The 15,925-nt window shown below is 42.2% G+C and overlaps 2 protein-coding genes across 4 annotated transcripts in view; one reads left to right on the plus strand and one right to left on the minus strand.

Moving 5' to 3' along the window:
* TOPORS (TOP1 binding arginine/serine rich protein, E3 ubiquitin ligase) lies at positions 1 to 15,285 on the minus strand. Of its 2 annotated transcripts, none has more exons than XM_049773112.1 (3): positions 15,176 to 15,285; positions 13,485 to 13,679; positions 1 to 3,509 (listed from the first exon to the last, which is right to left on the minus strand). In XM_049773112.1, the coding sequence occupies exons 1-3, from the start codon at positions 15,176 to 15,178 to the stop codon at positions 612 to 614; spliced, it is 3,096 nt and encodes a 1,031-aa protein (XP_049629069.1). In that variant the 5' UTR covers positions 15,179 to 15,285; the 3' UTR covers positions 1 to 611. The 2 variants fall into 2 exon arrangements, with proteins under 2 accessions (XP_049629069.1, XP_049629061.1); XM_049773104.1 differs by lacking the exon at positions 15,176 to 15,285 and adding an exon at positions 14,454 to 14,610.
* The window catches only part of SMIM27 (small integral membrane protein 27), a 25,836-nt gene continuing 24,946 nt past the window's right edge, over positions 15,036 to 15,925 (plus strand). Inside the window, exons 1-2 of one of the 2 annotated variants that reach the window (XM_049774256.1) lie at positions 15,036 to 15,221; positions 15,561 to 15,673. In XM_049774256.1, coding sequence (XP_049630213.1) covers positions 15,177 to 15,221; positions 15,561 to 15,673 — 158 coding nt within the window. In that variant the 5' untranslated portion in view covers positions 15,036 to 15,176. Of the gene's footprint in view, positions 15,222 to 15,560; positions 15,693 to 15,925 lie in introns of those variants that run through there. The other variant, XM_049774255.1, reaches the window with a different exon arrangement.

The following is a 15,925-nucleotide window of genomic DNA, read 5'->3' on the forward strand; positions in this document are numbered from 1 at the left end:
TGGTTTTAAAGTATTACTGTTTTATTTTCTTTTGTTGAATACACATTTGTTTTTACTGGAAGTCCAGATCAACAAGTATATAAAGGAAATATTAAAAACTTTTCTTTTGGCAGATATTAAGATACACTGCATATTAAAATGCCTGAATTTAATCTGAAGTAATGGTTTTGAATAATACAAAATTTTAAGAATAAAAAATAAAGACTGTTCAAAGGGTTTCTCCCAGCTTATAGCACATTCCCAGAATAACTTGCCAAAACAAATTCAAAAATACCATCAACTACTTTAAAAATATGTCAATACCATATGGATTTATGAAATAACTTCTAAACTTTACAATTTTTTACTTAAAAAGGATCCCGAGTTTTAAATAAACCCTAGCGATATTTTTCTTCACTTAAAAGTGCATATCTCTGAGGCTGGAACATACAGACTTTTTGAACAAATAGTGATTTTTAGAAATTTTTAACAGAAAGAAACATAAAATACTTTAAGGGGGGAAAAAGAGTTTCACTATGTCATCTTTAAGTAGACTGAACTTAATGACAGTTCCTTTCTTTCCATTTTACATTAGAATTCTTACTGAGACGCTTTGGCAGGTTTAAGACAAATCAGTCTCCACCAAGAGATAGTGGCATTAATGATGTCCGTGGAGATGGCAACTGTGTTGATGGCTCAATTTGAATAGACACATTACTTGGTTGGTTCTCCACATCAGAGGTAAAGATGCTCTCTTCTCTAACATCAAGAGTTTGTTCAACTGAAGCTATCTGGGGTGGAGTATTATGTACGGTTCTGTTGGTGTCAAATGAAGTAACATCACACTCCTTGTCCACAACACCAGATTCATCATCTATTGTAACGACATCTTTAGTTTCAGCTGGTTCCAAGGAAGGAGGTAAAAATTCACTGTGTAGAGAGTCCTGAGGACCACTATTGTTACACTCCGCATTCTCCTTTATTTCAGGATCCTTGTCACTATCGCTATCAATGGTAATGATGACTGGAGAACGTAAAGCATTATCCCCATGTTTCTTATGCTTCTTCTTATGTTTTTTCTTTTTCTTTTTGTGATGTCTAGCTGTATCGGTGGGTTTTCCTTCATAGACTATCTCTACACTTGGGCTTCTGGTCCTTTTATTCCTTTTGTGTTTTGTTTCTCTGTCTGATGACCGGCTGTCTGAAAAGCTGTCACTCTCATTTTTGTAGTTTCCATCTAATTTTGATGACTTTTGGTAATGACTCTCTTTTACTTTAGAAGCAAATTCTCGAGATGTCTGAGCCACTTCACTATTACCCTCCAAATGACGTGTTTTATATTTTCGTTTCCCTCCAGGTTTTTCATTTCTGATCCGGTCAGGTATAGCAGATGCAGTCTTTGATCTACTACTAGACAGACTCCTCGATCTGTGTCTTTCATAGTAGTAATATTTCCTTTCACTGTGATTACTTTTTTTCCGAGCATTTGTTCTTTCAGAAAAGGACTGAATTCTAAATTCTGGACTTGAAGATTGTCTAGAGTAATGCGCTCTGGAGAGTGTCCTCCTCCTATAAGACGATTCATAACCATCTCTGTCCTTGTTTCTACTATAGTAGGTATATTCCCACTTATATCTGCTTCCAAAATTATTTCTTAAGTAATAACGATCTCTATTTCTGCTTCGTGATCTTCTTTTACCATGATCACTGCTACGAGACCTTGATCTGCTTGTGCTGTCACTGCTTAAAGACAGTGTTTGACTCCTTCTTGACCAACTACTCTCTCTAGTCCGTGACCTCTTTTTGTCTCTTCTACCTCGAGGTCTGCTGCTCTCTCTGCTTCTGGATCGTTTGCTTTTCATTCTTTTCTTCCCATGATGCTTTTTATGACTTTTCTGATCATGTCCACTTCTACTCTGTGAACGAGAATCTGAACTTCTCGATCGTACTGTCTTGCGGTGTCTATGATTATATGGAGAATATACCCTGTCTCCCCTGATAGATAAGTTCAAGTCTCTGGGAGATGACAATGACGTAGATCGTTTTTCCTCCTCCTTCGACTTCATTCTCGTAGCAGAATCATGATGACCTTTGTTTATTTGCTCATCTTTTTCAAGGACAGAATGTGGAGTTGAGCATCTACTAACATCACTATCACCTGAACTGTAAGACTGCTCTTGTTCTTGTGTCTTCACTGTCTCCATTTTTTCATATGATCCTAATTCCTCAGAATCAGAGGACAGTTCAACAAGTTCTGGGGTTCTCTCAGCTAATGGTTTAACAAACCCAACAATGACACAATTATCTGAGGAAGAATCACTGTCATTATTTAGGTCCTCATTGGTTTGCACTTCTTGTATCTGAGATGTGGCTCTTGCTGATACAAGTTCATCATCTGAACTGTCAGATGAATTTAAAAGGGAAGATATAGCAGCATGAACTTGTTCAGAGCTTGAATATGATGGTCCTGGAGTCTCATCATCCCATGGTGCTTGACTCACAGTGGCTACATTAACATCCATCTCTTGGGGCTCAGCTTCATCTGGAGAAATTGTTATGACTGAAGAATCAGAGTGGCTACCTTCTTCATAGGAAGGGGCAGGACAATCATAATTAGCATGCTGATCAAATGCTGCCATGTTAAAAGGAGATCGAGCAAAACTGATAAATTCATGTATAAAATGTTCGGTACGATTGAGTAAAAATGGTCTTAAATCAGACACAAATGCCTGACTCTCTAAGTCATATCGAGTAACATTACTCATGATGATGTGCTGTACAATATTCACTAAAGAACCATGAGCTCCAAAAAGAACCGTGAGTTCTCGTTTTAACCAGGGAACTAGTCTGTGAAGACAAGCAGGATTTCTACGAAAAAATTCAGCAGAAATATCCCTGTAGCGACCACCATCTTCAATATTTCTAACACGAGCACCAGCCCGGTAGAGAGTTCGCCTGAAGTTTATAATATCCTGTTCTTGTATTTTCCGCAAAGATCGTTCATCTGCAACAGTAGCTGGCCTCCGTAGTGAAGTCGGTCTTATAAGTTCACTCTCTCTATGTCTTGCTGCATTGCTTAACCCTTCAAATATTACTCCACTATCTGGTGGAGTAGTTGTTCTTCTATTCACAGTACTACTAGGCGAATAAACGGAAGTGCTTCGTTCCCTTGTCATAGTTGTGCGATAGCGGAATCTTCGACCATCAGGAGTGGCAAAAGATCCATTATATGAAGGCCTTAGGATATACTCCTGGAAATCATCTTCTGCCTTCACAGAATGAAAAATAGAGTCAAAAGGTTGTTTACATAGTGGACATTCAGCTTTGTTTTTTGACCACTCCTGCACACAGCGAAAACAGAATTTATGCAGGCAGCGATCCAAATAAGAAACATTATCAAATCTGTCCAAACATATAGGACACTTAGAATCAGGAGATGCATCAGCTGGTACTGTCTGCTGCAATTTGCTAGTACCAGCTTTAGGTGAAAAGCTGTCCATTTTAAATTCCTTGGTAGCCGATGATATTATCTGTAAAAAGGAAAAAAAACCATTAGTGATCTGATAAGAAATTACTAATCTGGGGCCGGAGAGATAGCATGGAGGTTAAGGCATTTGCCTTTCATACGGAAGGTCATTGGTTCGAATCCCAGCATCCTATGTGGTCCCCCGAACCTGCAAGGAGCGATTTCTGAGCTGAGCGTAGAGCCAGGAGTAACCCCTGAGCGCTGCTGGGTGTGACCCAAAAACAAAAACAAAAACGAATAAAAAGAAATTACTAATCTGAACAAACGCCAAATATGTCTTCAAAACATACTCTAATAAAAATCACTGTGTAGCAGTAACAAGAAGGAAAAGTGCAACATTATAACATAGTACTTAAAAGTACAAACATCCTGGAAGCAAATTCAGGTTGCACAATTAAAGTGTGACTGTGGACCTGTTGCTACTGTTTCAATTTCATTGTTGAGCAGTGATTTGTGACAACATAAAAAGCCCTCAGAATGTAAACTCTACCTTGATGTAAAATTACGTTTATTGTAAAGATTAAAAAATATTTTTATCACAAATACCCAAATGTTGTAAAAGATATCAAATAATATTCAATTTTTTCCTATTAAAGATAGTTTTGAGAACTAATGGATGCATAAAAAGTACAAAATATACTAAGAAAATACAGAAGAAAATATACTTAGCATCCATATGTTCATTAGAATATAAAAACTGGGGCCGGAGAGATAGCACAGCGGTGTTTGCCTTGCAAGCAGCCCATCCAGGACCTAAGGTGGTTGGTTCGAATCCCGGTGTCCCATATGGTCCCCGTACCTGCCAGGAGCTATATCTGAGCAGATAGCCAAGAGTAACCAACCACTAAGCGCCACCGGGTGTGGCCCAAAACCAAAAAAAAAAAAAAAGAATATAAAAACTAATTTGGGGGGGGGGTGGGGGGGATTTTGTGCCACACACTGTGACGCTCATGGGTTACTCCTGGCTATGCACTCAGAAATTGCTCTTGGCTTGGGGGACCACATGGGACGCCGGGAATCTAACCGAGGTCCCTCCTGGGTCAGTGGGTGCAAGGTAAATGCTATACTACCACGCTATCAATCTGGCCCCTATAACAACTAATTTTGTTTTTATTTTGGGTCACACCCGGTGATGCTTGGGTTACTCCTGGCTCTGTGCTCCAAAATTACTCATGGCTTAAGGGACCATATGGGATGCGGGGGGGGGGGGGGGGATTGAACCATGGTCCATCCTGGGTCAGCCGCATGCAAGGCAAACATCCAACACTGAGCCATCACTCCAGCCCCAACCTAAATTTTTTTTTATTTTGATCAAAGTATATTACTAATCTTTCACAGTAATATTTTAGGTACATAGTGACATTAAATCAGGGGCAATCACACCACCAATGTCCTCCTCCTTCCACTCCTGTTCCTAGCATGCATCCCATATCCTCATATATGTGGTCTCCTCTGTATTTTCTAGATTGGGTATTGATTCTGTTGTCATTGGCTTTGGATTTGGTGTTTAAATCTGATTTTTTATTTCTACTTAATGTTCATATGACTGTTTGTTCTTGGTACCCTCCAGTATTTCCCCCTCCGTTTGTGAAGCAGAACAAGATGGTTTAAGTTATGAGGTTCTGTTTGAGAAAAGAAAAAAATAGTAAAATAAAATGGGGCAAACATCAAACAAGCAAAAAATGGGAGGAGTCCTTCTAGAAGCTATAAATATCAATTTAGGAGAAAGGAAAAAGGAAGAAAAACAATACAAAAAATCAAACAAAAAACTAAAAAGCATCACAGCAATAAAGACAACAACCACACAATAACCACGGTTCTGAAATAAAAACAAAACAGAACACAAAACAACAGTAACAAAACTAAAAAAATTTAATTTGTGCTTCTCTTTTTTTTTTTTTCTTGCATAGGCACAGTAAAAAATGGGAAAACGAGAAAGGGAATTCACTTGGCCTAAGAGATAAAGGGTTTCTCCACCATTGAAGTATACTATCATGGCAGTAACTACAGGCTCCGTACATGTTCTTTGACTCTCTCCAGGTCCTTTTATGGTGTCTGGAAACTTTCCACTCTGTCATGGATGATAAAATCCTGCCTCTGTAGCTAGAGATCTTGGTATTTGTACAGGTCAAAGGATGAAACCTAGGATGGAGTCTTTCTTTACGGTTCTAGGAGTTGTGCTCCATCACTGTTGTTTTAATCAGTCTCCTGTAGTTGGTGGTCTTGGTTTTTGCCCTGATCCCAGGATGAGGCCTAGGATAGAGTCTTTCATTATATGCTTCTAGAAGATCTGCTAAGTAGCAGTTGTCACAGTCAGACCTCTGGAATTAGAGATCTTGGTTGCTGTACAGATCATAGGCCAAATCCTAGACTAGGGTCTTTTTTTATTGGTCCCAGGTTAAGTTCTGCCCAGTCATGGTGTCACAAGCAGTCTTCTGTAGATAGCAAACTTGGCTTTTGCAAAAAAACAAAAAAGATCAATAAAGGATGACATGTCTTCTGATTTCATCTTATCATTAGACCTGGCAAGTCAACTGGCTCAGAAAACAGTGGAAATTAGTATGCCATTTCCTCACTGTCAGGATGTCATAACAAAACCAACGCATGTTGGTGTCAGAGAAATATTAAAAATGTCTTAGAGGGAGATTGGTTCCTGGAGCTGTTGCGGAGAACTGTGTCTGTCAGTTGTATGTCTGGGATCTAGGGTTCGGGATTGGACGGTAGCTGTCTCATCACCTGGAATCTAAATTGGGTCCACAAGACATATGTTCAAAGTGGTAGATGCCCCTGTATTGTAAAGTGTATCAGTTCTTATCTCTAGTAGATAAGAGCTTGTTTCTTTATGTAAAATTTCCCCTTTTTTAGTATGATTTTGCAAGAAGAAATGGTGCTATTTTATATTTCATTTGGGGTGGTGGTGGTGGTTGTGTGTAGGTGTTTGTATCAAGCAGAATCAACCGAAATAAAGGGATATTATTGAGTAATAGACTTGAGATTAAACAAAACTATGTCAGCTCTGTGTACTGGTTCCATAGCCTTTATTTGCTTTTGAAAAAGATGTAAATTAAGCCATGAAAAATCATATGTACACTAGCCTTATGTGTAGCTGATAATCAGGGCTGCAAAGTCGGTAGATAACAGGGCTGTGGAGCCAGTGGATAAATGCTCCAACTCCGACTCCAGGTACCCAAAATTTCCTCTGACTCCAACTCCTCATCCAACTCCACAGCCCTGGTGAAAACAGGCAATCTTGGTGGCAATAAGGCGGGTCAAAACCATGCCCTGCAATTGCAGCTTTGCCTATAGCTCTGCTTCACCACTCCTTTACAACTCTAAAGAGATACCAATCTGACCAAACTCCAAGTATGCTGGTATTTGGGCTGAATCACCAGGTCATTTTTGGAGTGTCACCCCCATAGAAACACACCAATTTAGATGCCAATGTATAGCAGAAGTCACTTAATGTTCAGAAATAAAGTAACAGAATGGTTTGCTAGCAAGCAACAAGATCTTACTAAACCTTTAATGACTTAATGATCTCTTTAAAAATACAATTTTCACAAATTTGCTTTTCACTGTACTATATCTTGTTTTTTCCTTCTCTTCTTTCCTTTTCTATTCTTTTTAATAATTTTGCTCTCATTTGGAAAAATAAAACTATGTGATATACATATCTTTTTTTTGTTTGTTTGTTTTTTTTTGGGGGGGGGCCCACAACCGGCGGTGCTCAGGAGTTACTCCTGGCTGTCTGCTCAGAAATAGCTCCTGGCAGGCACGAGGGACCATATGGAACACCGGGATTTGAACCAACCACCTTAGGTCCTGAATCGGCTGCTTGCAAGGTAAACTGGGCCCTATATACATATCTTTAAATAAAATACATACATACATATTTTAAAGCAGGGATCTCAAACTCAATTTACCTGGGGGCCGCAGGAGGCAAAGTCGGGGTGATCCTTGAGTGCAAAGTCAGTAATAAGCCTTGAACATTGGGGGGTGTGACACAAACAACTAAAACAAAACAAAACAAAAAAAGATTCCTCTAGGGCAAATGTTGTATGGAGGGCCGCAAATGTCTCGCGGGCCATGTGTTTGAGACCCCTGCTTTTAAAGTATATACACATATCTTTAAAGAAAGCAATTAAACAAAAAAGTAAAACCCTGAAACCTTGTCTTCTCCTTATCAGTTTTAGATGCCTATTTAACTAGTTGGACAGAATAAGCTCAAAACCTGACAGATTTTTGGGGAGTCAGAGAGACAGTACAGGGAGAAAGGCACTTGTCTTGATTATGGTCACCCACCAATAACTCAAGTGGTCCACTCATTGCCAGGAGTGACCTAAGTACAGAATCAGAAATAAGCCCTGAGCACAACCACCCAGGCCAAAACAAAACAAAAGTCCTATTTATATTAATGTTTATAGAGAAGGACCCCTACCTGGGGCCAAAGTATAGTTTGTACCTCACAGAAGACTGAACGGTATTCAATCCCTGGCACCCCATATGGCCATTCCAGAACTGCCATGAGTCATCTGCACTCAGAGACAATAAGTCATGAGCAGAACTGTATGTGCTCTCCCACCCCCCACCCCAGACTATCTTTAACTAAAGAGTGGCATTTAATCAGAAACATCCACCAGAAGCGAAAGAGAGTACAGAGGGTAAGGATGCCTTGCATCTGGCACAGCATACTCAACATCAACAGGAATGATAGCAGAGCACAGAACAAGGAGTAAACCTTGAAAGTTTCAGGAGCACAGTGTATGACACCCCCAATTCAAAATAGAAATACCAAAGGAAATAAATGCAAAGTAATTCAATGAGAATGGAATTTATTTCTTCAACATCATCATAAGTATTCAAATTAAAGTATTTGCTGAGATGCAAATGATGTAGAACTGCCAATCTGCACAACTGCAATTTCCTTTTTTTGATTTTTAGGACTTACTTGGCAATGCTCATGGCTTATTCCTAGCTCTGTACTCAGAATCACTGCTGGTGCTGAGGGAACATATGGGATGCCATGAATCGTATCCAGGTTCAGTCAAGGGAAGCACTTTACCCATCATGTTACCTCTCCTACCCCAGCCAACTGCGACTTCCCACCTATCAACAATGCCATTTTATATGAAGTGTCCCAAACAGGCAAACTATACATGGAAATTAGATTGATGGTTGCTTGGTAGGAATAAAAAGGGATTGATTTCTTTGTTTGTCTTAGGTCACTGCACTAATCTGAGGGCTTACTCCAGGGTCTATTTAAAAACGTTGTAGTAGTGGTGCCAGGAACTGACTAGCACCTTACTTCAGGTACTATCTGCCCTGACCCAGAATTCTGAGACGACTTCTTAGAACTATAAAAATTAGATATGGTTGAACGTTGGCCTACAACCAATTTTCACCCTAAATGAGCTGGTTCTGGGTCTTTTCCCCCTCTCTTTACATTTCTAAAGCTACCTAGATAGGACCAGAACAGACACTCCCTCTCTTTCAGCCTCACTAGTGTGGATTCTGGCTGCAGCTTTGGCAGGTGCATGCCGTAAGGTGGAAATCTCCTGAACTACAGGTGTCTCACCCTCTTCAACTTGGTTTGGATTATTTCACAGGGGGATGCCAGCTCCATATCTATTTTTCCAGGGGTGGGTTACGCATGTAGAGCTTTACACTTGAATAACCCAAAAACTACTTAACAAACTTTAAACATGAATTATAAAACTGGAATGGAAATTGTATAACAAAGCAGTTTCTGAAAATAAATGAAGGCCTAAAATAGGGCTGGCCAGGAGACAGATGTAAGATTTGTACGAGAGGTCTGGGTTTAAGTAGCAACAATCTACCTGATGGCAGTTAGGACTTCTTGTTCTAGAATAAGTCTGTGGTAAGGAATTCTGAGTCCTCTAGGAATGAAGACTATATTATATGTTTCCTCTTAAGGGAGATGTATCCATTCTTCTAGAACTATTTCCTTAACAATTTCAATGATAACCATTCTTAGGATAAACTGATCGACCTAAACTGACCCTTACCCAAATCTTTGCTGGGGAAAATTTCAGATCATCAACAAACATAAATCTAAGGAAATAAGATAGTTGTCAGGGGAAGGTGAAAATAAAAAAAAAAAGGGTTCAATCACAGAATCTGGTTAATTTTTTTAAGTATAATTGCTTTATTTAAGCACCATGGTTACAGAATTGCTCATAATTGGGTTTCAGTCATAGAATGCACACCACCCTTCAACACTGCATATTCTCTCTCTTTCCTTCCCTTCTTCCCTCCTTCTCTCCTCCCTCTCTCCTTCCTTCTGGACACTGTACTTTGCACTATTGTTACTGAAGGGGTGACATGCATGTCACTTTATACCCTCTCAGCACCCAGTTCTTATCCACAGTGATCAGTTCCAACTATCAGTGTCATAGTACACCCTTTAACTACACTCACCGCTCTTTGTGGAAAGCTTCTTACCATGGACTGGTGGTCCTCCTGATCCTCTTATCTATTGTCTCTGGATATTATTACCCTATTTCTTTTATTTTCCTTATAGCCCACAAGTTAGGGAAATTATTCTATGTCTATCCCTCTCCCCTGACTCATTTCACTCAACATAATAATCTCCATATCTGTTCATGTATAAGCAAACTTCATGACTTCAATTTTCCTGATAGCTGCATAGTATTCCATTGTATAGAGATGTACCAGTTTTCTTTAGCAACTCATCTATTCCTGGGCACCTAGGTTGTTTTCAGATTATGGCTATTATAAATAGTGCTGTGATGAACACAGGAGTGCAGAGGGCATTTCTGTATTGTTATTTTTTGTGTTCCTAGGATATAGCACTAGGAGTGGTATTGCTAGATCCTATGGGAACTCAATTTCCAAGAAATGATTCCTTTTCTCCTTACATCCACACTAGCACTGGCTGTCCTTGGTCTTTGTGAAGTCTCAGTAATTTAGATCACAGATTGGACATTTAAAATAAGCAGAGTGAATAAAAGAATGCTTGAAAGAATTAAGTATCTTATAGTGAAACTTTCTATATAAGCCATCTTTCTGTAGCTTTCTTTAAAATGCAACTGTAGATAAAATCTGCTCATTATATTTGGAAATATTATGCTAGTTCAAACATAGAGCCAGGATTGAGAATCAAATCATAGTGATACAGAATAATTATTTTCTTTAGAAGGGGGTTGTGGGGGGGAGTGTGGAGGGACATACCACACCCAGCAGCACTCAGGTCTTACTACTAGCTCTAGAGTTACGGATCAATGCTGATGAGTCCAGAGGACCATATATGGTTCAGCCTTTAGTTTTCTCAATTCCAGAATAGGTCAAGAAAAATACCTATTTTAAAAAGGTGGCCCTGTAAAAAAAATCCACATAAACTCGCAGCACATAAGAATTCAATAGGTCCTTCTTTCTGTGGGAGGCAGCCCATAGACACCAAGGAACATAATCTCTCCAGGGCCCACACCCGAGGAGCTCCGCAGCCACAGTCATCTTTTAACCCCTGAACCCCACCTCTGCACATTTTAAAAAGCAATTAACAAACTTAACAATGGGAAAATTTTGCAGTACAACCCCATGTTTAGAGAATCAAGACAGCTGCTCTGATAATCCAAAATGTATCAAACAGTTTGGTATCCTCTCAAATAAGATATTTAGAGAAGAATTTTGGAAGATGTTCAGGGAGCTCAAAAAAAACATCGATAGACTTGAATGGAGCACAAATAAGCATCAAGAAGATTTGACGATTAAAATTAGAAAATTTCACACTGAAATAACAGGTCTGAAGAACTCAGCTTATGAATTGAAAACCTCAATGGAAAACCCCTCCACTGGAGTAACGGCAGCTGCAATGGGATCAGTGAGCCAGAGGATGAGATGTAGAACAACTCCATACAATAGAAGAGATTGGAAGAGAACTAACTATAAAGCAAATAATCAGACCATGTCTAAACTACTCAAAGAATGTGAACCGATGAAAATAGAAGTCTTTGAGAAACTCAACAGAAACAACATAGGAATCAATGAAGTCCCAGAAACCCAGAATAATAATAATAAGGAGTTGGAGGAAGAGTGAGAACAGGAAGAGGAGGAAGAAGAATTTTAAGAAGAATATGGCGAAGAAGAAGAGTAAGAAAAATAAGGCAAAGAGTAAGAATAAGGCAAAAAGGAGTAAAAAGATTATTGTGAAAAATAGTAAGAACAAGAGGGGGAAGATGAAAAGGATTCATCTGAAAAAGAAGAGGGAGGAAGGAGAGTAAGAAGAGGACAAAGAATAGTAAGGGGAAGAAGAGAAAGAAGAGGAGGAGGAAGAGAAGGAAGAAGAAAAAGAAAAGAAAGAAGACAAGAGGAGACTAAGGATGTGGTTCAATCTGTAGAGTAGGTGACCTTATATCTCAATGACTAGATTTGATCAAATGATTTCATGCTCTATTGGTCTCACAAATGTATGCTATTAGTATCCCAAAGTAATGCCATTAACATTGATATTCAATATACCTGTATTATAAAAATATGTGATATACTTATGCATACTAACTTCTAATAAAGCAACTGTAAAAAAATATAGGCAGGTAGGAGGGGGCAATGGTGGTGGTAATGCTGCACTGGTTAAGGGGGGTGTTCTGTTTATGACTGAAACCCAACTATAATCACACTTGTAATCATGGTGCTTAAATAAAGATTTAAAAAAAAAGAATTCAATAGTTTTCCTGTTATGTAAGAATAAAGCTAATTTTGGTCATTTCCGTCTATCAAATCTGATTACAAAGGCTTAGGAGGATGACACTTATTTTATGTGGAGCTGGGGATTGAACCAGAGTACAAAGCAAGCAACCTGCCCATCGTTTTATCTCTCTAGCCCCCAACTATTTGTTTTGTTTGGGGGTCACATCAGGCAGTGCTCAGCAGTTATTCCTATTTCTGTAATCAGAAATTACTCTTGGCAGGCTCAGGGGACCATATGGGGTACTGGGGATAAACCGGGTTAGGTGTGTTAGGCAAATACACTGTTATCACTCCATGCCACCCCTCCCCAACAATTTTTTAAATAATATCTTTATTTAAGAACTATGATTACAAATATTGTATAGTTGGGTTTCAGTTATAAAAAGTACACTCTCACTGTTAAGTATAGTTATAGTACGGAAGCACAATATATACTAAGTTCAGCGTCCTCGTAAAATGAATATCATACGCTGAAAGACCATATGAAAGTTAAAAAAAAAAGTAATCAAATCTCATAAAAGCAATTCCAAAGCAGGAGAGACAGCTCAGATGGTTCTACCTTGCAACGACAGACTCAAATTCGATCCTTGGCATCCCATATGACCCAAGCCCATCAAGAGTGATCCCTCGGTGCAGAGCCAGGAGTGAACACTTCCCTCCAAACCCACTGATCCCAGTACCTGTATTCCGGCTTCATCTAGGGCTTTGCGTTTTGCTCCTAAAAGACACACCAGAAACCCAAAGGCTCAACAACTCGGGTTCCTCTTTCTTTTCACGTCAGAAAAACAGATGGTACATTATTCCCACCCCTTCTTTCTATGACTCTAACCAACAAGAAAAAGAGATACTGTCCCACTCCGAAATATGCTACCGCTGGAGTCAAGTCCCACATCAGAAAGATGACTGCCTTGGGTCACAATCGGCCACGGGCACCCACGTGTGGCATCTTATAAACTGCCATTACCCTTCCTTTATGGATGGAACTTCGGCGTTCCAGGGCCCTAAGGGCCAGCACCTCAATCTGTGCCGATGCCACCCACCACCACCGATGACCCCTCTCCAGTCTCCTTGCCACCCTCCGCCACCCCACTCCTCTTCTTTCCGTGTACACGGCCAGGACTGAGTCCTTAGGGATCCTCATCCAAGCTTCCAGCCTGGGATGCACAGGTGCCAGGTGGGCCGGGGTCACCCCCTCCAGGCCGGAGAACCGGCCGGCTGAATCCCTGCGGACCCCACCAGTAGCCAGACTCACCTCGGAGGACCCCGTCTCCGGCGCGGTTGGGGTGCTCCTGGCGAGCTCTCGTCGGCCCAAGAAGATCGGTCGGTGTCGGCAGGTTCCGCGGAGACGCACCCGGCGACTTCTCCGCCGGCCTTCGGCAGGGGGCGCAGGCGGGGGCGCTTCACCCTCCGGGCGGGACAGCGGCGACCCGGGAGGCTGTGGCGACCCCTGCGACGTAAAAGTCAGAGTTCGCATCACCAATCGCAGAGGCCAAGTCCACTGTGGCGCGCGCGCACGGCCCGGCCAATCACAACACAGCAGCGCGCATGCGTCCTAGGACCCAGGACCCGGCCAGCGCCTGCCTGGCCCGCACCGACCCGACCCGAGGCTCCTGGCCTCGCCCTGCCCCCACGCCAGGGCCTCCAGGAGCTGGAGCAGCCTCGCTCACGCCCTCCCCGTTTCAGGGCTGATCCCCCGAGGTTCCAAACGTCCTGATTTAACGGTCACTTAACCGTCAAGCACGATGAGCTAGCTTGCTCCCATTTCAACCTCGAGGAGTCATGGCACAATCATCTCTTAGTGGACGGAGGCAGAACGGAATTGTGAGAGCTGCAATCCCGGGGACTGCGCCGCTAGTGACATCAGAATAGAATCGAATGGAATGGAATGGAAATTTTTAAATAAAACCTGCCCTAACCAGAGCCTAAGAGAATGATCCTTCCATCGTCTGCTGTTTAAGAGTAAACGGTCTATTATTACCTTCAACATGAGAGCTCGTTCCCCCCCCCCAAAAAAGGGATCAGTGTTTTTATTTTTTCCCTCCCTAACAACAACAAAAAAAACCCAGGATTCAAACCCGGCTTCCATCATCTCAGATGCCAAAGAATGAGCAGGCTAGGCCTTAAAGCAGCCCCTGTCCCACTCAAGCCACATGCAGAAGGAGTCCCATCCAAACCGCCCACCAGCCAAAACGCAGTCCCTTGTCTTTTTTTTTTTTTTTACCTTTGATACGAGCATCCTGGGAAGCACAGAAAAAAATGTGCATTTACTGACTAGCAGCTACACCAGGCCGGAATATTGGTGCCACGTACTTCTTCCTACAACTATCTAGTTCTACAAGCTATGGCGTTCCTCAGAATAGTTCCTCGAAGGGCTCGAAATCCACGCCGACTCGGTAGTTACAAAAGTGAGCTCCCATTTTTGCTCATCCGCGCCAAAATAAATGGTTTGAGCGTCGATGGGGGAGCCGAAGTAGGGACGGTGGACATTTAAAGGGACATCACATTCTTCCAATATTGGAAGACGATATTGAGGTCCCAAGGTATTTGACAATGCGGATGCTTTTTTCCTTTTCCGTAGGAACTTTCTAATGCATACGGCAATACCCCGCGCTGGTAATAAAATGCGCCTTAAAACAAATAAGCTGCTTGACGAAGCACGCCATAGCTTGAGGTGGAAAAATTCGAGCAAATCTTAGCCCATTTTCTGGTCCCTTGGTCCTCCCGTCGGGAAAGGCGGGCGAGATCACGTGACCTCACCCACCCACTCCCAACTCCGGGCGGAAGTAGCCAGCCGCGTCGAAGGGAAACGCGCCCGGACGCCAGGGGGCGGGCGATCTCGCCAGATTGAAAGATGGCCGCCGCCGCTCCGCCGCCACCGCCCGGGAGGTTCCCGTAGGCCCCCTCGCTCCCGCTCCTGGCCGCGCACCGCAGCCGCCTGCTTACCATGAAGCCTGTAAGCCGCCGCACTCTCGACTGGATTTATTCCGTGGTAGGTTGCCGGTCTGGGGGGGCCCCAGAGGATGGACCTTTTGCGGTCCCAAGGCGGGGAGGACCCCTATGCCTTCAGCCTCCCGAAACTCCCGAATCCATTCCCGAATTAAGCGTTTCGCTCCCTCCTCGGCTCCTCCTCTTCCTGAGGACACGCTTTTCCGCTTCTGACGCAAGCGAAGCCGAGCGTTCACGTCGCCGGAACTTTATTTATTCGGTTTGACCGCGGCGTTCCCACCCTAGCAACGTCGTAGCAACCGGTGGGGGTGGGGAAAGGCGCCTGTCACGTGACAGGTCTTGGGCCTTTCCCCTCCCCCCCCTCTTCTCCCTCGCGTTTTAGCTGCTCCTGGCGATCGTGTTACTCTCCTGGGGATGCGTCATCTATGCATCCACGGTCTCCGCTCGCAGACAGCTGAGGAAGGACTACCCAGACCAAAGCTTTCTTCGCGAAGAGTGAACATTTGTAATTACTCTGTCTGTAACCTTATTTTTTTGACTTCACCTTTACCGCACATCTGCAAGATGTAAAAGTAAAAAAAAAAATTAAAAATGAGTTTCTGAATTTTATTTTTGTATGCCATCCTTGGCAATGACTACATTTTTTTTGTCTCAAATACTGCTCGCTCATTAATAGTCTCCTCTCACGGTGTCGCAGTGGTAGGGCGTTTGCCTTGCATGGCTGACCCAGGACGGATCATGGTTGGA

Source organism: Suncus etruscus, chromosome 1 (assembly GCF_024139225.1).
Source record: "Suncus etruscus isolate mSunEtr1 chromosome 1, mSunEtr1.pri.cur, whole genome shotgun sequence".
Lineage (NCBI taxonomy): Eukaryota > Metazoa > Chordata > Mammalia > Eulipotyphla > Soricidae > Suncus > Suncus etruscus.

Excerpts from the sequence above, each read along its gene's own strand:
- TOPORS (XM_049773104.1), bottom strand. Across the intron at positions 3,510-13,484 it reads CGGAGACGGGGTCCTCCGAG|ATAATATCATCGGCTACCAA; the intron begins GTGAGTCTGGCT and ends TCCTTTTTACAG.